At 33.0% G+C, this 21948-nt stretch overlaps 6 protein-coding genes and 1 long non-coding RNA gene across 12 annotated transcripts in view; 4 read left to right on the plus strand and 3 right to left on the minus strand.

Annotated features, from left to right (window-relative positions):
- LOC128883188 (sorting nexin-24-like) overlaps positions 1 to 5932 on the minus strand; it is an 8203-nt gene extending 2271 nt beyond the window's left edge. The window contains exons 1-3 of one of the 2 annotated variants that reach the window (XR_008458773.1): positions 5599 to 5932; positions 1568 to 1761; positions 634 to 768 (exon numbers count right to left, since the gene is read on the minus strand). Coding sequence is in view for 1 of the 2 variants with exons in the window: in XM_054135290.1 (XP_053991265.1) it covers positions 1568 to 1761; positions 5599 to 5751 (347 nt within the window). In the remaining variant the exon portion in view is untranslated. The remainder of the gene's footprint in view (positions 1 to 633; positions 769 to 1567; positions 1762 to 5598) is intronic. The other variant, XM_054135290.1, reaches the window with a different exon arrangement.
- Positions 5933 to 6870: 938 nt separating this feature from the next.
- On the plus strand, positions 6871 to 8061 carry LOC128883197 (ribonuclease kappa-B). Its single transcript, XM_054135304.1, has 2 exons — positions 6871 to 7111; positions 7488 to 8061. Exons 1-2 carry the CDS (start codon positions 7043 to 7045, stop codon positions 7707 to 7709), a joined length of 291 nt encoding a protein of 96 aa, XP_053991279.1. The 5' UTR covers positions 6871 to 7042; the 3' UTR covers positions 7710 to 8061.
- Positions 8062 to 8202: 141 nt separating this feature from the next.
- LOC128883165 (major facilitator superfamily domain-containing protein 12-like) lies at positions 8203 to 11196 on the plus strand. Its single transcript, XM_054135244.1, has 8 exons — positions 8203 to 8633; positions 8983 to 9313; positions 9394 to 9601; positions 9775 to 9986; positions 10063 to 10422; positions 10516 to 10666; positions 10746 to 10864; positions 10947 to 11196. The coding sequence occupies exons 2-8, from the start codon at positions 9007 to 9009 to the stop codon at positions 11060 to 11062; spliced, it is 1473 nt and encodes a 490-aa protein (XP_053991219.1). The 5' UTR covers positions 8203 to 8633; positions 8983 to 9006; the 3' UTR covers positions 11063 to 11196.
- On the minus strand, positions 9132 to 14594 carry LOC128883206 (uncharacterized). Its single transcript, XR_008458783.1, has 3 exons — positions 14460 to 14594; positions 12327 to 12422; positions 9132 to 9273 (listed from the first exon to the last, which is right to left on the minus strand). It is a non-coding gene; the product is annotated as an uncharacterized LOC128883206 (long non-coding RNA).
- Positions 11432 to 14601, plus strand: LOC128883161 (serologically defined colon cancer antigen 8 homolog). Its single transcript, XM_054135230.1, has 8 exons — positions 11432 to 11892; positions 11977 to 12111; positions 12187 to 12520; positions 12623 to 13394; positions 13509 to 13747; positions 13917 to 14028; positions 14148 to 14272; positions 14462 to 14601. Exons 1-7 carry the CDS (start codon positions 11699 to 11701, stop codon positions 14258 to 14260), a joined length of 1899 nt encoding a protein of 632 aa, XP_053991205.1. The 5' UTR covers positions 11432 to 11698; the 3' UTR covers positions 14261 to 14272; positions 14462 to 14601.
- A 2943-nt stretch (positions 14602 to 17544) lies between these two features.
- LOC128880422 (TM2 domain-containing protein almondex) lies at positions 17545 to 21816 on the plus strand. Of its 4 annotated transcripts, none has more exons than XM_054130483.1 (7): positions 17545 to 17837; positions 19616 to 19887; positions 20494 to 20742; positions 20820 to 20887; positions 20955 to 21098; positions 21174 to 21439; positions 21508 to 21816. In XM_054130483.1, exons 3-7 carry the CDS (start codon positions 20652 to 20654, stop codon positions 21641 to 21643), a joined length of 705 nt encoding a protein of 234 aa, XP_053986458.1. In that variant the 5' UTR covers positions 17545 to 17837; positions 19616 to 19887; positions 20494 to 20651; the 3' UTR covers positions 21644 to 21816. The 4 variants fall into 4 exon arrangements, with proteins under 4 accessions (XP_053986458.1, XP_053986468.1, XP_053986479.1 ...); XM_054130493.1 differs by having other exon boundaries at positions 19648 to 19887; XM_054130504.1 differs by lacking the exons at positions 17545 to 17837; positions 19616 to 19887 and adding an exon at positions 19963 to 20221.
- Positions 17983 to 19563, minus strand: LOC128880404 (decapping and exoribonuclease protein-like). 2 transcript variants are annotated; one of them, XM_054130452.1, is made up of 4 exons: positions 19265 to 19563; positions 18878 to 19101; positions 18418 to 18783; positions 17983 to 18337 (listed from the first exon to the last, which is right to left on the minus strand). In XM_054130452.1, the coding sequence occupies exons 1-3, from the start codon at positions 19561 to 19563 to the stop codon at positions 18446 to 18448; spliced, it is 861 nt and encodes a 286-aa protein (XP_053986427.1). In that variant the 3' UTR covers positions 17983 to 18337; positions 18418 to 18445. The 2 variants fall into 2 exon arrangements, with proteins under 2 accessions (XP_053986427.1, XP_053986436.1); XM_054130461.1 differs by lacking the exons at positions 18418 to 18783; positions 18878 to 19101.
- Positions 21817 to 21948: the final 132 nt, after the last annotated feature.

Genomic DNA, 21948 nt, shown 5'->3' on the forward strand with positions numbered 1-21948 from the left:
AATGAAATTAAAAATGTACATTAATTTTGTATCCCATATATTCATAAATTAACTGTCGAAATTATGAGAAAATATTAACTTTGATTTTAAAATAATACTGCGTACCAGAAAGTTTTCACAAAACACGGTCGAAAAATGCCAAGGAGCCCGATCGCGCCCCGTCGATTACGTGTCGAATAAAGCTGAAGAGCTAAAGAGCAAAAAAAATGTCTATAATGGGTCTAGATCTAATATGTTGATTCATAATTTTATATGCGGCCGCGGAGTTATGATGCATTTCGAAAGTGCCCCGCGAAATCATTTGGGTTGGCCACCCCTGGTTTAGACGATCGTACATTCTCTGATGTTTGCTAACGAGCTTCGAACGTAGAGAAGAGACAGCGAATAAAGAAAAGGACGGAGCGAAAACACCAGGGTATGTCGGTGAGACAATGTAACGCAACGGTGAAACTTTTTTATTATTAACTTTTTTTGTTGTAAAACTTTTACCATCATATTCCTGACATTTTTCTGATTAAATTGAGACCAAACACGACGTAATTCGCAACATTTTTACTTGTAACAACTTATTATCTATCTACAGGGTGTCCTAGCCCCTGATTAAAATGAGATGAAAAACGAAAAATCCCGTACCCTTTTTTAGGCCCATTTTTGCCAGTAATGCCACCTCGCTGCATTACCCGTGTCTTCCCCCACAAGATGCACTATTTCTTTCTTTCTTTATTAAAGTGCATAGTTATACGACAATAACTGTAACATTGTAGGTATCTGCGCAAAAAGTATCTCAAAGTCAGATTTTCCGAAACTTCACGGTCATCAATGTTTTTTTTTGTTTTTTTTTTAATAAGATGGGATATTTTCATTATTGTAATATAGTAGCTAATAAAAAGATAAATTTAAATATATATAGACATGTTGGCCTCTGTTAAATTTTTAATGTAAATATACAGGGTGTCCCAAAAGTCGGGGAGGAGCCGGAAATGGGGGGGTACTGAGACGATTCTGAACAACAAGTTCCTTTGCAAAAATGTCGGATGGGGCTTCGTTAAGGAGATATTAAGCGAAAACCCCGACCAATCAGAGTGCGCGTATACCGTTGGAGCGGCCGCGATAGCGATGGCTACGCGATAGGTAGCCGCTCTCGTACGCGAACAAGTGACTCGACGTGCATCGAAGGACATTGACGCTGCCGCCTAGCGCATAGCCTTCGCTACCGCGGCCGCTCGAACGGTCTACGCGCGCTCTGATTGGTCGGGGTTTTCGCTTAATATCTCCTTAACGAAGCCCCATCCGACATTTTTGCAAAGGAACTTGTTGTTCAGAATCGTCTCAGTACCCCCCATTTCCGGCTCTCCTCCCCGACTTTTGGGACACCCTGTATATACTGTTCATTCGTCTTCTTACTCCACAGTCTATTATCCTATTATTAGACTACTTAACAACTGTATCAATTATAAGTATTTTGCTAATATAAAGAGTACAATTTGTAAAAATAGCTGCCAAGGGATACGTAAGTCGACGAAACAGATGGGAACCACTGCTTCAGCATACATGTAATTATGTATACCTTTTGTACGACTCGACGGCCGCTCGACCTTCTATACCCAGAAAATTGAGGACCTGTTGCTTCGTGGTTGAAAGGCGTAACATTTTCTGAACGTACAATTCCAATGCTGCTCGTCTTTGCTCGAGCACCTTTGGTTGGGAATTCCTTACCCTCTTCGGTGGAAACGGAGCAGTGTCCGCGTTTTCCTTCTTCAACTGTAATTAAACATTTAACGTAAATGTAATTCGATTGCACTCATTTAGTAACATTAATAAAAAAAAGTATATTAGGATGAATTGCATGCTCGTGAAAAATTACAAAAATCTATTGCGGTCTCCGAACTCACGAGTTTCCCCGACTACAACGCAACCTGCTTCCTCACTTACCCATAAACGCCTTTGCTCAACCGATTCATATTTTAGGCTTATATGTACAGTGACTCGCATTAATATTCGGACACCTTTTAAAACACAATTCCTTCTTTTGAAATTGGTCTAAATGACGAACTCTTTTTTGAGAAGTTAGAAGAATTAATTTACTAGGTAGTTCTGAATAGTTCCGAATATTATGTACATATGTCACATGTCATATGTTGTACATATCTCATATGTACAAAAAATATTGTATTTCTAATATTGAATAAACATTTTGTTTTACATGTGCAAACATATATTCTGTTACGAATATTAAATAATGTATACCCAGATAGCACAGAAACGTCTTATATACGTCCATGGTACGTCGGGTGCTGGACATTCCCAGAACGTTCTCTGTACGTTCTCTGTACGTCCGTGGGACGTCCGGTGCTATCTGGGATAATAATATTGTAAATAGTGTATTTTATATTCGGAAAGAAATATTCTGTTTTACATATTGAATAAATATTTATTTTATGTTTAAAAATAAAAGTATTTTTTTTCTAAATCTAGAAAGTTCAGAGCGGACATCCCTGGGACGTACAAAATTTACATCCCATGGACGTTCGTAGAACATTCAGAGCGGATGTCCGACAAAAGACGTTGGACGTTCGGGCGTAAACTGGACATGAAATGGACGTCTATGGGACGTCCGGTGCTATCTGGGTTATGGTTTACATTAAAATACAAAAAAACGTATATTAATATGTAAAACTTAAATAGAATATATTACACTTTGCATAAGTGCAAATATTTTATAGACCTTTAACAAAATTATTCATATTTGCATATGCCACAAATTCATAAAATCTTATTTTAGTAATCATAATATAATACATATAATATTACAACAATATATTATATAGTAATTGATCAAAATGGAGGCACAGAGAAACAAACATGATTTTTTACTGATAATACTAAACAACAAAAGACATCTAAGCAACATATATTTAATATATACTGTATAATGCTATCCACTTTAATATGTCAATTGGATATGACATTGCATTTCATCTAACATTGCTACGTTTCAATTACAATAAAAGTATCTTTTTTTACTGAAATGCTTCTAACAATTTTATCAGCGACTGTGCGTCCAGTATAACTTACGTTAATTTGAAACATAACCACGTGTTAACAACGAAACAAACGTGCTATACACCACTGACACTGATAACGTAAATTAGTTATTTGCACTGAGAATCAGTTACGAACGATCTGACAGCACTTCAAATGTCCCGGAAATACTAACTACATCTAAGGTTCACCAATGGAGCAAATGCTTTCATTGCCAGTCAATTGTCAGAGAATACCAGATACATACGTAAATCGTATATCATTACGCTGTGATAAAATTCATTCCCGATATGACTAATCGCGCTCTATCGAAAGAATGCTACACTTTCCGGCAAGTATACATTAATGTACAGGGAAGGCCAAGTAAATGTAACAAGCTATAACTTTCTTACCAGTACAACGAAAAACGTCAAATAAATAAATGATAAAATAATTTTTGGAAAAAAATATATAACCGTCTTCGAAAAAAATATTAAAACTACACTAAAAAGTATGAAATAATTTCTAGTTAATTGATATGAATACTCACCAGTTCTAGATATAATTGCTGAAAAGTATGAAATAATTTCTATTTCCTTTATATTAACATTATGTTAAATAACCTTTTCGTAGTCGGAGCAAAATTAACAATTTTTAAATCCTGCTTGATAGAGTTTTTGGCGAGGGCGGCAATATGAAATGGTGTTAATGTATACATTGTCTACATTGTCTATGTATACTGTCTACGTGGAAATACTGTCTGAGAGGGTTTGATGTATTTGTTTTAACGTTGCGTGGGAGGGTCAATATTGCATACAGTTAATGTATATACTACATACCTACATGAAAATACTGTCTGAATAGGTTTGGGGCATTCTTTTTTGCGGGGGCTGGGATGGAAATATTGGTTACTGCTAATGTATACAGGGTGTCCCAAAAATGTAACACATTGAAAGGGGTGGTTCGGGAGGTGATTTGAAACAAGTTTTTCCTTAGCGAAAATGTTGTCCGAGGCTTCGTTGAGGAGATATTAACGGAAAACACTGACCAATCAGAGCGCGCGGATACCGTTGGAGCGGCCGCGGTAGCGAAGGCTACGAGCTAAGCGGCCGCGCTTGTACGCGAACAAGTGACTCAACGTGCATCGAAGGCCATTGACGCGACCGCTTAGCTCGTAGCCTTCGCTACCGCGGCCGCTCTAACGGTATCCGCGCGCTCTGATTGGTCAGTGTTTTCCGTTAATATCTCCTCAACGAAGCCTCGGACAACATTTTCGCTAAGGAAAAAGTTGTTTCTCTCTATGAAAATACTGTCTGTATAGGTTTGGGATAGTAATGGTGGAGGTGGCGATATTGAATAATGTTAATGTATATGGTGTCTAAAGTATTGTATAATGATAGCAATAATTTAAGGGTGTATGTTTTGTTACTCGAACAGAAAGTTAAACCAAGTTTAATAATTTTGAATGTAAGTAATTTTTAATTTTGCGCGGACTACGAAAAGATTATTTAACAAAATTTAATATAAAGGAAATAGTAATTATTTCATATTTTTAAGTAATTATATCTAGAACTAGTGAGTATTCATATCAACTAACTAGAAATTATTTCATACTTTTTAGTGCAGTTTTAAGTTTTAATACTTTTCGAAGTCGGTTATATTTTTTTTCCAAGAATTATTTTATTTCACATTTTTTAGTAGCAATCGATGACCAATACGCTTTATGCAATAACAATAAGAATAATTATGAGCAAAATATATATGTATTGCATTATGTTGTATTGTTTGTATGATATTTTTTTACGATTATCCTCGGAAATAAAGTTAATTTAGAAAAGTATTCATTTATATTTCAACTATTCTCGTACCTCTCACTTTCTATTTAGTACTGTTGATTGTTAACAGAGTGACAAATGAGTTTCCTTAATTTTTAAAAAATTTGTAATGCTAAAAAAATGAAATATTGTTGTCAGTTTCTGAATTTAAACGCTTGACTTAACAAATTTGTGTAGAACGATCTCTGTTTCAACTACGTCGGACGTAAATTGTGATATATGTATACAAGAGATGTGTACATATTACGTAACGCACGTGTGTATCTAATAAGTCGTAGTACACGTGTACAACAGTCCGGATCACACGTTTATTCATGCGAACTAAATAAATAGGAGAAATGGAATTAGAGTGAATGGGATAAGAAATCAAACGCAAATATTGCTATCTTTGTTCGTACAACGAAGTATAGAAAAGGACAGAAGACATCGTCTTCCTCCCTGTCTCTCTCTTCCTTCGTGACACGAAACTCATGACGAAGTCTATTTCTATCTACAATTTTTGAATGTCACTATGTTTACAATATCGTGGTAGACATTATTGTCGCAGATATTTTATTCGAAAAATGAAGGGTAATGGAACTTGGTATTGGTGAAAGTGCCGACGTTAAAGAAATAGCAGAGGTTTAGATTCTGATTGCGTAGTACAAGGCACGCGAATTCTAAATTATCATGACAGTAATGAAAACTAACTATCACGCTACAAATATTGATATTTCAGTCCCAAATTTGTGAAATAACATACCGTGCGATGTAACGCGCTGAATTCGCTGTATCTTTTCTCGATAAAGTATCGAGTACCACGTTCTGACTCCAGGACTTCAATACAGTAAACATAATAGGGCTTGCCGTGTGGCACATCGGCCAAACGGTATCTCCTGATGAAAACTTGATACATTGCATCGCTAGCACTTTTCTATGGTCTTAAAACGTGCACAATAAACCACAATGCCAGAGTCAAACTACACCGAATATACGACTTTTTGATTGCTCTACTTTCAATCTATACTGGCGCCTGTCAAATCAGTCAATGGTTCTGTGTTTGTTCGTATACGTCTGCATTACCGAATACACCACTACAAAAAAAGACACGAGAAGTGCTACCAACTGTCTAAATAAATCTTTCCCTGTAAATGTAATACCTTTTTCAAAATACTTATTTTCTTTGCTAAATTACCGAATTCAAATTAAATAATTGATACTAACTGATTTGCTGTAATGAATTTGAAAAAAAAAGGATACTTTTTTCGTCCTAAAATAGTTATTGCCAGGGCCGGCGTTAGGGGGAGTCGCGGTCAGGCACGGCCCGGGGCGCAGTGATGGGCAAAACCCTAGGTTTCGAATAAATCTGAAATTTGCTGATATGTTTGTCTCGTTTCCTCTTTTGAAAATTTTCCAAAGAAGGAAATTTTGCCCATCTCTGCGTCCCTAGTATACGAATATACCGATATACAGGGTGTCCCAAAAATGTTGTAACACCTTGAAAGGGGTGGTTCGGGAGGTGATTTGAAACAACTTTTTCCTTAGCGAAAATGTTGTCCGGGACTTCGTTAAGCAGATATTAACAAAAACCTCGACCAATCGGAGCGCGCGTATACCGTTGGAGCGCCCGCGGTAGCGTATGAGCGCAGCCGCCTATCGCGTAGCCTACGCTCAACCGGCATCCTCGCGCTCTGATTGGTCGGGGTTTTCGTTTAATATCTACTTAATGAAACCTCGGACAACATTTTCGCTAAGGAAAAAGTTGTTTCAAATCACCTCCTGAACCACCCCTTTCAAGGTGTTACAATAAATATATTTTTGTTTATTAACTCTTTCACTTTATAAATGTAATTATTAACTAGTATAATTGCTATTAATTTTGTGTCCATTCGGTACATCCCGACCTATCGGTTTGATGCTTAATATACAATATACATACAGACCTTTGCTATATTACAGATTTTAGTAATTGTAGGTAAGTCAAAGATATATAGGCAAAAGGATACACCAATCCCAATACATTCTTTCGTGCTCTTTCGAGGTATCGATAGTTTCTTGGTTGGTCGCAGTTGGTCGTAGTTGACTGCTGTTATTCTTCAATGAAAATCATATGACTTGTGAGGGCGTAACAATATATCAGTAGTGATACGTTCCATGTTAGGTTACTCTATACAAAAGTAAGAAAAAATAATTTCATTTGAAACAAAATGAAGATATGTGGACCTAAATATGCCTTATGTGGCTTAATATTATCTGTCTGGGGTATATTTCAACTAGTAAGTCATATTTTTTAACATGACAACAACATAATATTAATGCATGTTTCAAATTTGAACCACACATTTGTAAGAAATAAACAAAGAAATTCTAAAGAAATAAGGGGTTTGAATAACTTCTTTTTATTTAAATCTCCGCTATTTGCATTACTATTTATTTTATTGTACTAGAAGACATATAGGTTATCTTTCAAAAAATCTAAATCATTTTATCGTATTATAGAAAAATAAGGTATCTCTTAATTGTTTCTTTAATAAATATAAGATTTACGAACACATTGATATTTTACTAAGGGAATATATTTTTGTATTTTATTTGCCTATGTTAGAAACTTTCATCTAATAAATTAAATAAAACATTGGATTTAATTTTCAGCTACTGATGGGGATATTCTTCTATGTTAAGAGTGTAGCTCTAGTAGAAGATCTTCCATTAGGAGGATCTTTTACCGATGTTAAGGAGTTCTATGCTGAAGCAGACAGAGGCTATACACAAAATGCGTATAATTGTTGGATAGCAGCCTGTATTTATGTTCTCACATTCCTATTTTCAGGACATCAATTTTACATAAATTCAAGATCATCTCTTAGCGTTTAGAAGAATATTAATAGCATGTTGTACAACGTATAAGAAATATGTATAAAGTTATAAAATAATACTGTATTGTAAACAAAAAAGTCATGTTTAGAAATATTCTAGATCATGTTTAAAAGTATGTTATAAATATTAATAACAAATTACATGATAACGATGATACAGATATCTTATTTCAAATTTAGCGATCTTAAAATATACATTTTATGCTTTCTTTGTTTACGCATACAAATTGCATACTTTTAGTTTTAGACATCGTACAATCAATAAAATATGATAATTACTATTATTTCATATTATCGTTAAGTGTATAAAAATGTAAAATTATATTAATTGAATTTATTTTCTTCTATGATCTAATGTATTTTATGTTTATTTATAAAGTTTAAAGCCTTACACCTTTGTATGCTCGTCGTAGAATTCCATACTCAGCAAAACAAGATTGCTTAAAAGTTTCGTTTAATTAGACAGTAAAAGAAAAAAGCATTTTAAAAGATTTACAAATATTACTTATCAGATTAATTTAATATAAAGGTAATAGTAGATAAATAGATATTTTATTAATTTCAGCTTTCCAGATAAAAAATGAGTGATTTTTTATAGTTTTTACATACATATTATGTGATTTCTTAATCTACAGAGATAATAGTAATCATGTGCATAAGCATACCATCTACATATATCAAAACTGTCAAACAATTATTATCCATGAATCACCCTTAATTATCTCTATGTATTAAACATTTTAACTTGGAATTATTACGTGAATAAAAAAAACAACATACTTAGAGTACATTGGCAATGTTATTGTATTGGAAAAACGTAAAAATCACGTGAACTAAAGCATTATTGTGATTGTGAATTGTGACTACCTGTGGCTGTACCAAGCTGTACCTATACCTACCGACATCAGCGACAGTTTGATAGGTTATGTATTTATTCAACAAATTAAACTTCTCCCAAACAATATCAATTTTTAAATTTAAATTAGTTATTTATATGTATTATACAGTTGATACAAAAATGAAAGATTTTAATAACGTATAGAGGAACAGATGATCGCGGCAAACCCAAACTTACGTTGAATATGATATTTTGCAACTTTATCAAATATTTTACTAATTTCTTTAAATATAATAAGTACTAAGAATTTTGTATAATTTAAAATTTTGTTTAAAAGTAATGTTAATTAGTATACTATCGCACTCTTTTTAAATACGTAAATATATAATATTATTGATATACGTATAATAACATTATATATGAATTATCATAGATTATTCTATTGAATTTTATTACAATGGAATACGAACGAGCAAATTTGACCAATGATTATACCGAAATAATACAACGTCTTCCTATTTCTATAAGGCTAACATATGGCATAGGACATGTTTTAAATGATATTTGCGCTTCTATGTGGTTCACATATTTATTAGTATATTTTCATTTGATATTGGGATTTAATGCAACACTGGCTGGAGTAGTCTTGCTTATCGGTCAAGTAGCTGATGCTGTAGCCACTCCATTTGTTGGATTTCATTCTGATAAGAATGATGAGTCGTGGCTATGTAAATATGGAAAAAGGAAAACATGGCATTTAATGGGTACACATATGTGTTATATGAAATGTTACTAGTCTTATATAATAAATGCGTAAATATGTTTTTAAAATGATATACTTTAGGTACTCTTTGCGTATTATTCGCATTTCCTTTCATATTTTCACCTTGTATCGGATGTGAAAATTCTCATAAATGGGCTCAATTAATTTATTATGCAGCATTTGTTGTAATTTTTCAATTTGGCTGGGCTGCAGTGCAAATATCTCATTTATCATTGGTCCCAGAACTTACGCCTACTGAACATGAAAGAACAGAACTTATCGCTATCAGGTATTTTTTCAAATATACTTAGAAAAGACTTCACTTGAAATACTCTTTAGTATCTTCATTTTGGTAGAAGAATATTATGCATTCAGTTGTGGAGATTACATGATATAGTGTAACATATAAATTTGAAAAACATAAAGACAAGCAATTACAATACTTACTGTAATTTTGTTTAGATATAGTTTTACCGTTCTCTCAAATATTTTTGTTTACTGCATCGCATGGACAGTATTTCATATAACAAATGACAAAGATTCCAATTCTCAAATTGGTCCTGACGATGTTAAGAAATTTCAAGAAATTTTATTCATTGGATTAGGAGTAGGATCTATAACATCCATTTTGTTCCATATTTTTGTTAAGGAGGGAAGTGTTAATAATTCTAATGGTAAGATTAATTTTGTACTAATTTATTTACATATAATATATATTTAATAATATCAACTTTGTCGTATCTTTTATAGGATTAGTGCATAGAAATGCAAGAACGGTATCATCATTATTAAAAGACGTACATCTATATCAAGTAGCCTGTGTATATATGCCTACACGTGCATTTGTAAATTTATCACAAATTTATATTCCTTTGTATTTGCATAAATCATTGAATATGCCAGCTACATCTTTGGCTGTAGTGCCTTTGGTGATATTTTTGAGTAGTTTCGTAACATCTTTAATTATAGAAAAGTTGAATACAAAATTAGGCAGAAAACTTTCATTTTGTTGTGGTGTCATACTGGCCATATGCTCTTGTATTTGGATACAATTTGGTACAAGCATAATGTACACAAATTATCAAATTTATTTGGTATCTTTAATATTAGGTAATATTATGTGATTTTGTATATATTCAATTCATAATACAAGTTGAAGATGCAAGAAGCATTTAAAATTTAATTAAACACTTTTTGGTACAGGATCCGCAGGATCCATTATGTTAGTGACCAGTCTGGGAGTTACCGCAGATTTCATTGGCCAAAACACTGATAGCGGTGCATTTGTATATGGTATATTGAGTTTCACGGATAAACTTTGTAATGGATTAGCCGTTATGAGCATTCAATATTTGTAAGGATTATATATTAAAGAACCAATAATTCTGGTACTAAGTTTCTTTATAATGTAAATATTTTGCAATTTTCTTTAGAGAATCTTGGATTAGTTATACACATTTCTATAGAGATATCTTAGTATACGCGTGTAGTTCTTCCGCATTATTTGGATTATTAACAATATTATGGATGAAACCATTTCCTCGCAACATAGGTATGAATTATATATACATATATAATTAAATATAATTAAATATGAATGAATTATAATACGATAATGTTACAATTCCTTTTAGCATACGATATAGTAACGGAACAAATTGTACAACACGATGATACATTCGTTTCCATAGCACCATCAGAAAATGAACCTAACACTAACAACTCGCCAGGACAAGAACACATTACATAATATAGAATAATTCCAATACGACAGCATTAATTTTAATGCATATTTGTTAGGTGCAAAAATTCGCAAAATTTGAAATGTATATGTATATACCTTATCTCAACCATGTATATATAATTCAATATCGTTACCAATTATTTGTATATTTATAAGTTGTTCTACCTTTATCAACTATATACATATTTATCTTGTTATCAGAAAAATTGTATTCTATTTTGAATATTCTATTATTAGCGTTATTCTGTGTACATCCACATTAATACGCAATGTAATTAGATTAAAATATTGAATGAAAAGAAATGAAACTATAATATTAATCTAGTGCACAACTGACAGATAGTTGATAATAAGTCACGAAATATCCGTGTGCGATGGTACGGTACTCGTTCCCATAAAGCATAAAACGATCATCCTACACGCAATCCACAATACGCTACCTACAATCCGACTATGTTCAGTTGAACTTCGATTTTCTTGAGCTTTACTACGATTCCCTTGTGGAGCGGTTAACGTGCGTTTGTGTTTGATCAAGTATATACTTGGTTTAGTTAGTCCATTGGTTGACTTCTGTTGTTATGTATGTATATGTATAATATATAACGAATAACGACTCAACGGTATCGGCCAAACAAAGTTAGAATGTCTGGAACAAGCAACTACGGACGGCAACATTACTTTATTAGTACACCAACAACCACTACAGAAAGTCTAAGCACTTACTTAACAAACATAAGATTTCCCTTAAGGAACTATCCCAAGTCGAAAGGAATTTTTTCAAATAGTACAATTTCTGCAGATTTTGCACAAATGAAGAGATTAAGTTTGAAAACCAAGTAATTACAATGTTATTTAAAAATATTACGTTTTTATTTTATATTCTATTAATTTTTAATTTAATCTTAATCTTAATCTTATAGAAAGTTAAATGGAATTCAAAAGGTAGAATTTAATAAGAAGAAATCTGTAGATTATACAGAAATGGCATATAGGGAAGCTGTTTCAAAGTTAAAATATTTGCTGGCTGAATCTTACATTTCAAAGCCAATGACAAGGTAATTTAGTACCGAATATAATTATTATTAATTTAACACTTCATTGTACATAAGGTGTTTTTCTATTTTATGTAGAAAACCACAAGGAACTAAAGATCGATACAGCAATACAAAAATTAATAAATCTAAAGAAGACATAGATGATAAAAGTGTGATAATTGACAATTCTAAAGCAAAAGGTACACAAGAAGATATAAATAGTGTTATAAACTCACACTTTGGTTTTTGCCAAACTGCGCATCAGATGAAAACATACAGTAGTTTAACGTCTTCAACTGCAGATTTGCGATCTGTTCCTCCAGAAGTAAATTCTTTTATTAAGCAACAAGAAGAATATATTCAACAATTACAACAAGAATCTCAATTTTGCAGAAATCAACTAACTAATCTAATTCTTAAAGTCAGAGAGGTAGAATAACTATATACTAATTACATGAGCTACTTTAAATAATTGTATTATTTAGCATTTTAGTCGTAAAAATTCTTAAAAATTTGAATTCACTAATTCTAGGTTGTAACTGAAAATGAAACTTTACATTATAAAAACAAAACAGAATTTTTAAAATGTACTCTTGACGAGTATATACACATCGACGAACATGACAATAGGAACGATAAACAAAATTCTGTTGAAAAAGAAACCCCTGAAATGGTAAAACTCAAAACTTTGCAAGTTCCTAGTATAGTTTTTGAATCAAGAATTAGCGAATTGGAAGCACAACTTACTCAAGCAAAATTAGAACTCCGTAGAGCTCAAGAGGAAATACAGTCTAATTTGGAGCAATTATCCGAAAATTGTTTGAATACTGATGCGGCACGTCTAAAACCTCAGTTAGAACAAGCTTTGCATGGTAAATATGAAGCTGAGATGAAAATGGAAGATTTACAAAAATCTTTAACTTTCATACGAAATAAAGAAACCGAAGCATTACAAAAAGTAAAACAAACCATAGATGCTATGCAGCAAATTGAATTTGAAAACAATCAATGTAAATCGGAAATTAAAACATTGAAAGAAGAATTGGATAGACAATGTAATAAACTTAGAGAAGCTACTCTGGAAGCGAGCAGACGTATTGCTGAAGAGAGGCAAAGAGTAGAACATAGATACGCGCAACAAATTGAACAACTGTCCGTCGATATATCTTCCCATTGGAATGCGGCTAACAAATGTCAATTAGAATCGGAGAGGCAGCGTAAAGAATTAGCAGAACTTAGAAATGAATTATCTCAGAAACAAACATTTATCGATAATTTAAAAAAAGAACTTCAAAGTAACATATGTAAGTTTTATAATTTTAATAATTGCTAATTTTATCGAATTTAATAATAGCTAGTGAAACAAATACAATAAATTGGTTTCTGTCATTTTACCTTATAATTTATGTCGTACATAGCAAACTTGCAAAGTAAACTGAACAAAGTATTAGCCGAAAAAGATGACGTCGAACGAGAAGTTGTAGCTATGAAATTGGCTGCTGAACGAAACGACAGACAAAGTTGTCAAGAGCAAAATATATTACAAACTGAAATAAATTCATATAAACAACGATTGGGGAGAACAGAAACTGACTTAGATCATCTTAGAAAAGAAAATTTAAGACTTGTGGCGCAAATAGCTTCCCTAGAGAAGGAGGTAAGATATTAAACCTTTACACTCGCAACAGTTTTCAGTAAGGTTGTCAAGCATCTGAAACATTTTCAGCAGAGTAAAATGGTAACTCTGGTACGATAAGCAAATACAAGAATGAAATATTATTATTGTAGAAGTATAAAATTATAGTATATGCAAATGTTTATTTTAGATTAATGTAAGTAAATGTATGTACCCGGAGGATTTTTCCATGCAAGCTTTATCGAAATCAGAAAATGAAAAAGAACTAGCTTCTATGACAATGGACATGAAAACTAAACATGGTAAGATATCGGTTTATATATGCATATGTTGGGTATAAGGAACTTATGCTATGTAATTGTAATTAATGGGTATTTATATTACTTTCTTAAATACACCTAGGGCTATTCTGTGTTGACAGAGAAAGTCACTGATAAAGATGTAACAAGAGTTGGAAAAACTACATCAACTTCAAACAAGAAACGCACTGTTAAGGTCGATCTGAAAGTAAAAATCATTCCAAAACAAAAGTGAGAGTTTTTAAAGGTACCTCTATCAACACAGTAATAGCATACATGAATATAATAAATAAAATATATGCTTCATTTCATGTTAATAGATTTTACATCAATATTTCAAGAAAAATAATGCAATAATTACGAAAGATTTCTTTATAATTATCTTTACATTTAAAACTGAGATATTGCTCATTTGATTCCGTGTTTCAACTTACAGGTACAGCGATCGTAGATGATAGGTCAAGTACTTAGGTCACTTAGGTTCACTTAGGTTTAGGTGGGTTCAGGTCAGTTTAGGTTCGTTAGGTAGCACGAGGGCATTGCAATAGTGTGGCAATAGTATGCGATAGATTAGTATGATAGTAATGATTTGTTAAGTATATAAACCGCTATCAGGAGAAGGCCCCGCTCAAAATACCGACACGAGGCAAGAATGGAATGCATCTATGTTTGTTAGATCTCTTGTATAGAACAAGACCTTGGTCAATAAAAACGGTTGATTACACCTGATAATATAAATGATAAAACAATGTATTAATATTATTGAATTAGTTTTATAAAATTATATTTACAAACGCGGTAGCGTCTCGACGCCAAGTACATGAAAAATCATACGCTACTGCGTATACTGGCGTTGGCGCTATCGCGTATCTTTTGCTTGTAAACTATCCTGAAACTTTTTTCATTAATATCTTGTCACGCCTACAATATTTTCTAAATTTAAAGGTATTTTTTAACTGACTTCGAAAAGGAGGAGGTTACTCAATTCGACATGTATATATTTTTTTTTTCTTATGTAAACCGCATATAAGCTTTCGAATAAAACCAAAATCAATAAAACCGGTCCACGTACAACTGAGATATTGTAATATCATATCATGAATCTGCCAAAAACGGTCGAGTCTTGTTCTTATCCTCCTTCAACGAATTCAAAAAATTATTTCGTTAACACCTAGTCAATAGGAGCGAAGCCAATGTTGTAAGATGCGAAGATTTCCGACTGCAGCGCCGTTTGCGGTACAGTGAGGAAGTTTTGATAGTTATCAATCGGTCCGTACTCTATTCAGTGATGCTAAAGTTAATGGCCGGAGTATCGAGAATTTCCCCCACCATGCATATACACAACTCCACGATCGGCTTCGAAAGTTGAGAGGGACGGTGAATATGAGCCTTTCTCCCTCGCTCTTGAAACGTTGAGATTCCAGTCGCCGGCGCCGACAAGGTTGCCGTTCGGGGATCTTTCGTCTTACTTACTCATGCTGTACCTATCACGGACTCCTTCATTGTTACAGGCCTAGGACGGTATACGGCAAATGGCAACCCTAGTCTGCCCTAGTCGCTGGCAAGCGATACGAGCCATCGTAATGCGATTTTGACTCACCAGACATTTTCACTTTCCGACTGATATTCTTCCAACGAAAAAAAATTTCGAAAAATTTTTTTTTCGGGAATTCACGTTTTAGGACCTCCTGATCATACTGAGACTATTAAAAAAATAGATTTTTTCGAAATCTCGAATGTTTGTTAACACAATTGCGTTTAAATGGCTAAATAGATTTTAATGAAACTGCATATTTAGATTTCATATTTTCGTCTCAAAATCTGGTTAATTTTTTAACCTAATCGGTTCATGAATAATAATAGTTACCTCTTATAGTTCTATCATTTTTCGTATTATTTAGTATAAATATTCGTTATTCGTAAAAATGAAGATTCACTAAATGAATCTCACAGGGAATTAAATACTACGTAAAAAAGTTAAATGAATTTTTTCCTGTTTTCGCTCATAAAGGATTTTCGTTCGCGATATACGTAGGATTTTGCAATATCCGAATTGCAATAAACCGTTCACATTTTCGATAGACGCTTTAACTTACGTCTTACGTTATGGGCACCGATACTTACTTGACAATTACAACTGTTACAGAGAACAATTTATTAAAATTGAATAAAATTTATTTTCTTATAATTTTCGTATAAAATAATTGACATAATTAATAATTAATTCACATCTGTGTTGTTTTTTGCTTCCTTTCTATATTAATTAAACATCTATAGAAGACAAAAGAATCAATAAATATGTACATATAAAGGTGTGTTAAAAGTTATTAAATTTCATTATATCTAGTCGTGTTAGTTTATTTATTATTGTATATTTTGTCTATTATATGTACAGGTATCTATACTCTTAAATTATTTTGTAATGTCATTTGTATAAATTATGTTCAGTTATGAGATAATCAGTTTGACAATAATTTTTTCGATGTATTATACAGGATGTCCCAAAAATGTTGTAGTTCCTTGAAAAGGGTGGTTCGGGAGGTGATTTGAAACAACTTTTTCCTTTGCGAAAATGTCGGATGGGGCTTCGTTAAGCAGATATTAACAAAAAAACCCGACCAATCAGAGCGCGCGTATACCGTTGGAGCGGCCGCGATAGCGATGGCTACGCGATAGGTAGCCGCTCTCGTACGCGAACAAGTGACTCGACGTGCATCGAAGGATATTGACGCGGCCGCTCAGCGCGTAGCCTTCGCTACCGCGGCCGCTCCAACGGTATACGCGCGCTCTGATTAGTAGGGTTTTTTTATTAACATCTACTTAACGAAGCCCCATCCGACATTTTTGCAAAGGAAAAAGTTGTTTTAAATCACCTCCCAAACCACCCCTTTCAAGGACCTCCAACATTTTTGGGACACCCTGTATACAAACATAACAAAAATCCCTTCTCGCTGAAATATGAGCCCTACTTTACCACGCAATTTCCATATTTGAAATTTTGCATTCAGCCGATAGTTTTGGAGTTGGAACGCTGTATCACTAAGGCTGGGACACCCTGTATATGTATAGGTATATACAATATATGATGCAAAAGTGAATAAACAGTATGATAGGATGAAGCGATAGGGCTTATGAAGTGAAGGTTTAGTTTTTTACTTTATACCAATGGGCACACAACCGACCACACGCACTGCACACAGCACTATGAATGACAGTTCCTTCTTACACCGTGGTTACGGTATCCCGCAAAAAGCACGCGTAATTTAGTACCAACAATGTACAAGCGGAGCGCTCAAGTAGAAAATCTCCAAGTCTTCACACTTGCATAGCACGAAACTACCAAAGAATATTATTCTATAGAGCGGAAATATCATAAGCTGAGATTCCTTACTACACCGCAGGTGGCGTTGCAGTCGGAATCTTCGCATCTTACAACACTGAGCGAAGCCCGTTCGTCGATTCGTTAACTCTCGGAATTACTCGACAGGGTTCGTCGGAGTCGCCGGTCGGAATTGTAGTATGGCTGCCGCTCATGCCGTAAATTGAATGATTATTATTATTCAAAGGCTACGTATGGTCACATTGTATTGGAAACTATATGGTTATAAGTGATGAAATATCTTCCGCGCCGTTGTGGAAAAAAATATATAAATTTATGTAAAATATATAAATGAATTATGCATTAGAAATAGTAGACCTCTTTTTTCATTTCTTACTTCATCTTTAACATTTAAATTTAGTGCAACAAGATTTCTGTGCAACTTTCTGTCATCCGTTGTGCGTACTTTTGAAAACATCAAGGACTAAAACTGGTATTGTATAAGCTTTCAGATAATTTGTCAATTTAAAACTGACAATATGAGTATACTTTCATTATTTTGAGTTTTAAAATAATTCTTCTTGCCTCTGTTAAATTCGAAAGAGCGGAGAGTACCTTTCAGGAATAAGTATTTTGGATACATATGCATCTTTATATTTATTTCCTGAATTCTCGTGATTTTGCTTCTAACATATACATTAAAATTATTCATACATTTACAGTTTTTATGTTTACAGTTACATTGAATATAAATAATGGAAAAGTATCTTAACGTTTTTCGAAATGTTGTTTCGCTTTAGCAATATACCACGAATATAAAAATGTGTATTCCAAGTTAGGATTAGGTTTTATTTCGTCAACTATAATGCTGTCACTTCCTGGTTCATATGTAAATTTATAGAGACATTCTTTGCAGTCCTTAGTAACAATCGTTTTTACTTGCTGTAGAAACTTATCTCAAAAATTTCTGCATACTCCATCATTCCATGAAAACTGTATGAAAAAAAAGAAATGAAGATAACTTCTGGAGTCTATATTTAAATTATATAAATTGTACTTCAAATATAAATTACTTTTCCTTCAGATACTAATTGCTTGAGCTTATATTCCTTTATCTTGGTAACAATACCATTTATCATTTCTAAGACCACATACAATGTTTTGTATGTCCGCTAAGTAGCTCTGACACCACCATCCTAGAGTCTTATATGCTTTGATGCAACCATAGCTGTTAAAAGCTTTAAAACTTACAGTTTTTAATTCTATTAATTCAACATCTTTTCCTACTAATGTGTCTTGTATTTGCTGTTGGGAACGAATACCATCTATTTCACCCGCATAAAGTAAAACTGTTTCCCTAAGCTTGGACTTGAATACACAACAAAATATTTCATTTTGATTAAAAGGAACAGATAAATCTGGATTTGTGGAAGGTGTATCTAATGAAAAGAACCAACTTGATTACCTTTTAGTTTGATAAAAACAAAAAACATTGAAATTGTATCTTATAATAATTTTGTTCTAATTTATAACCTGATAACATATAGTGTTCAAATTTGCGTCCCCATAATGTACATTTTTTCTGAAAACCAGATAGTCTTAACTTATACTGCTTTTTTTCAATGGTATCAAAGGCGCATAAATATATTGTCCCTTTAAATTTTGAAGCACATATAATCCACCCATCTTTTTTCTTGTATGGTGTAGCCATCACAGCTTTTAACAAACCGCGACAACAAACAATTTCTGGTTCCAACCTAATATGTAAAACGTATCGCAAAAGTTGTGTACTTAACATGAAAAAATATAGCATAGAAATTTATCAACGGTTGTTTCATATAAACTTAAATTACTTTTTGAATGACTTAAAATTTCGATTAAATTGTTTAATGATACTCTCTAAAGATGTTTATAACTCACCACCGATCATTTTCATTGTCGAAATTTTGTCTTTTAAGTTGATCGAAATTTTCCGACATCCATCGTAATAAATCATCTAACTTAGTATTTTCGTCTTCTGGTGTAACTATCGTATCTTCATTATCATCAAGATTAAAATTAACATTATCAGGATTCAACGGTTTTTTGTAATACTTCAGTTGTGATAAATCATTACAATATTCTCTTGCATCGTTAATACTATAATGACCAACAATCTGTGGTTTGGTGAAGTGTTCGGCTGGTCCGTTTAAACGGCCGATTTTTAACATTTTGTACATTATAAAAAGCTTTTGTACTTATACTGTATATCTGTATTTGGTCACACTTTAGTTTCTAACAAGTGCGTATATACTATCTACCAGCATCTACTACTGCTTATTACCTTTGATGACGTCACCTTCATCCAGAGATATATAACGATAAATCATCGTTAGAAAATCGTAATTGGCGCTAAACTAAATTCAAACAGAACTGCCAAACGCAAAGGCTCATTCACATTCCATAACAACGGGCAAACGGGTCTCCGCTCTGCCATCTAGGAGTGACATGGGAATCAATTTATCTCTATCGAAAGTAGCGGTACGCAACAATATCAGCCAGAGGTGAGCAAAACCCTAGGCTTCGAATAAATTTGAAGTTTGACGATATGTTTGTCTTGTTTCCTTTTTTGAACATTTTCCAAAGAAGGAAACAAGACAAACTTCAGATTTATTCGAACCTAGCCCATCGCTGATATCACACTCGAGCGAAGAAAGTCGAAGAAACATAGGCCTAATTTACACCAAACAGTTGATATTGATACGCGTATCAACTATATTTGTATCAAATTGTTTTGGTGTCGACGCTGTAAATGTTGGCGTATTAGAATGATACGATATTCGAAAGCAGCGAGATTAGACCAAATTAATGTAACTTAATACGATCGATGTAAACAAGGTTTAATATCCATATCAAAAGTTTCTATAGTGTAAACCAGATCATACAATATCGGTTTGTGAAATAGTCAGTCGAATCACTGTTTTCCACTGTTTTCGTTCTGTATACAATTAGTTGTCAGCTGAATTAAACAATTTGAATGATCCTTTGCCATGTTGTTATAAAGTTGTGGCGTTTAATCCTAAATGAGATAGTGACGAATTTGAAAAGTTCAAGATCATTAATGTTTTTATCATTAATCCTTAGTATTACGTTGTTTCGTTTTGATTTAGGTGAATTTAACCTCTGTTAGCTTCGTATCGTAAGCTAGGTATAGTTGGACCCGAAGGTTGGACTTATAAAACTATGCTTTTCCATACGTAAATAAGGAAAGATTATCAAAAATTCCTGTATGGTTTGCATCAATTCGATCAATTAGATACTTTCCATAATGAATATTGTGCGACTTAGTTCGAGAAACGTAATTTTTATTCTCCTGGCAATTTTGTTAACTACTGTAAAACAAGGCTCCATGGGTTATGGTAAGTTACAATTAACTTGGATACTATGATCAATTGTTTATTCTCGAAGTATTCATTCTACAATATTCTTCTTCCAGATAGTATGATTAACTATGCATTAAAAGAGGCTAATGCAAATTCTACACCTGCCCATAGTAGCAAAAAGGTGATATATCCATTACAACATCCTTTCAGTAACAAGTATAATAGTCAAATAATTTCAATAATTACAGGAAGAAACAATGAGATTATGTCCAAGTGGTACTGCCTGTTCAGAGTTAAGTGGAGAATGTTTGAAATGTAATTTAAATACGAGTTGTATATATGGAATGGTGTATATTGCCAATTGTTCTATTTTGGAACATGTTGACTGTGTTGTAAGTAATATAACAATACATAATGTCACCTTATCCATTATATATCACACAATAATTAATACATTGAAATTTAAGGGTGAGCAAACCTTTCAAAAAAAATACATATGCCGTTATTGTTATCAAACAGAACATTGGGAACATGACTGCCATCAAAAAAATTCTTGTAGTTCAGTGGCATCCCCTCGCCAATATTATAGAACTAACTGTACAGTGAACAATGACATACTATGTCTAGGGAGACGAAAGTTCATGAAAAACTTACTGTGCAATTGGACTGTAGGGTATCGCTGGTCTACTGCCTTAATATTAAGTGTTACCTTAGGGGGTTTTGGAGCCGATCGGTACATTGTTTATAACAAGTCTTTAATTACAGAGTAGGAATGTATATTTTCATTAACACGAATTGCAGATTTTATCTGGGCCATTGGCAAGAGGGAATTGGTAAACTATTCAGTTTTGGAGGACTTGGTGTATGGACACTGATTGATGTAATACTTATTTCTATGAGATATTTAGGCCCAGCGGATGGATCATTATATATTTAACTGTTTCCAATGGTAACATGATCTATATTGTTTATAGAAGAAGCAAACTCCTTAGTTTAAATGTGAATGTTAATGTGTAAAAATAAGAGCATTTTATTTATTACCTGTAAAAAAACTGAACTATAATGTGATATGTATATAATATATTGAATAATTCTCTTTCATAAATATAATTTTATTAATATATCCCCACTGATCCTCGCTAATTAAGGGGTCCATAATTATTGATGAGAACTGTTTTTACTACAAACTTGGACATTTTCCCACCGATGGCGCCACTAATTAAATCAGTCGCCATCTAACAG

The sequence above is a fragment of the Hylaeus volcanicus genome, chromosome 1, assembly GCF_026283585.1.
Source record: "Hylaeus volcanicus isolate JK05 chromosome 1, UHH_iyHylVolc1.0_haploid, whole genome shotgun sequence".
Taxonomy (NCBI): Eukaryota; Metazoa; Arthropoda; class Insecta; order Hymenoptera; family Colletidae; genus Hylaeus; species Hylaeus volcanicus.

Bases quoted from the DNA above. Each gene is read 5' to 3' on its own strand.
- LOC128883197 (XM_054135304.1), top strand. From the start codon at position 7,043: ATGAAGATATGTGGACCTAAATATGCCTTATGTGGCTTAATATTATCT. The intron at 7,112-7,487 runs GTAAGTCATATT...TTTAATTTTCAG, and splicing joins TCTGGGGTATATTTCAACTA to CTACTGATGGGGATATTCTT.
- LOC128883165 (XM_054135244.1), top strand. From the start codon at position 9,007: ATGGAATACGAACGAGCAAATTTGACCAATGATTATACCGAAATAATA. The intron at 9,314-9,393 runs GTACACATATGT...GATATACTTTAG, and splicing joins GAAAACATGGCATTTAATGG to GTACTCTTTGCGTATTATTC. The intron at 9,602-9,774 runs GTATTTTTTCAA...AATTTTGTTTAG, and splicing joins ACAGAACTTATCGCTATCAG to ATATAGTTTTACCGTTCTCT.
- LOC128883161 (XM_054135230.1), top strand. From the start codon at position 11,699: ATGTCTGGAACAAGCAACTACGGACGGCAACATTACTTTATTAGTACA. The intron at 12,521-12,622 runs GTAGAATAACTA...CACTAATTCTAG, and splicing joins TAATTCTTAAAGTCAGAGAG to GTTGTAACTGAAAATGAAAC. The intron at 14,029-14,147 runs GTAAGATATCGG...CTGTGTTGACAG, and splicing joins GGACATGAAAACTAAACATG to AGAAAGTCACTGATAAAGAT.
- LOC128880404 (XM_054130452.1), bottom strand. From the start codon at position 19,563: ATGTACAAAATGTTAAAAATCGGCCGTTTAAACGGACCAGCCGAACAC. The intron at 19,102-19,264 runs GTGAGTTATAAA...TTTACATATTAG, and splicing joins GACAATGAAAATGATCGGTG to GTTGGAACCAGAAATTGTTT. The intron at 18,784-18,877 runs GTTATAAATTAG...TCTTTTCATTAG, and splicing joins TGAACACTATATGTTATCAG to ATACACCTTCCACAAATCCA.
- LOC128880422 (XM_054130483.1), top strand. From the start codon at position 20,652: ATGAATATTGTGCGACTTAGTTCGAGAAACGTAATTTTTATTCTCCTG. The intron at 20,743-20,819 runs GTAAGTTACAAT...TTCTTCTTCCAG, and splicing joins ACAAGGCTCCATGGGTTATG to ATAGTATGATTAACTATGCA. The intron at 20,888-20,954 runs GTGATATATCCA...CAATAATTACAG, and splicing joins CTGCCCATAGTAGCAAAAAG to GAAGAAACAATGAGATTATG.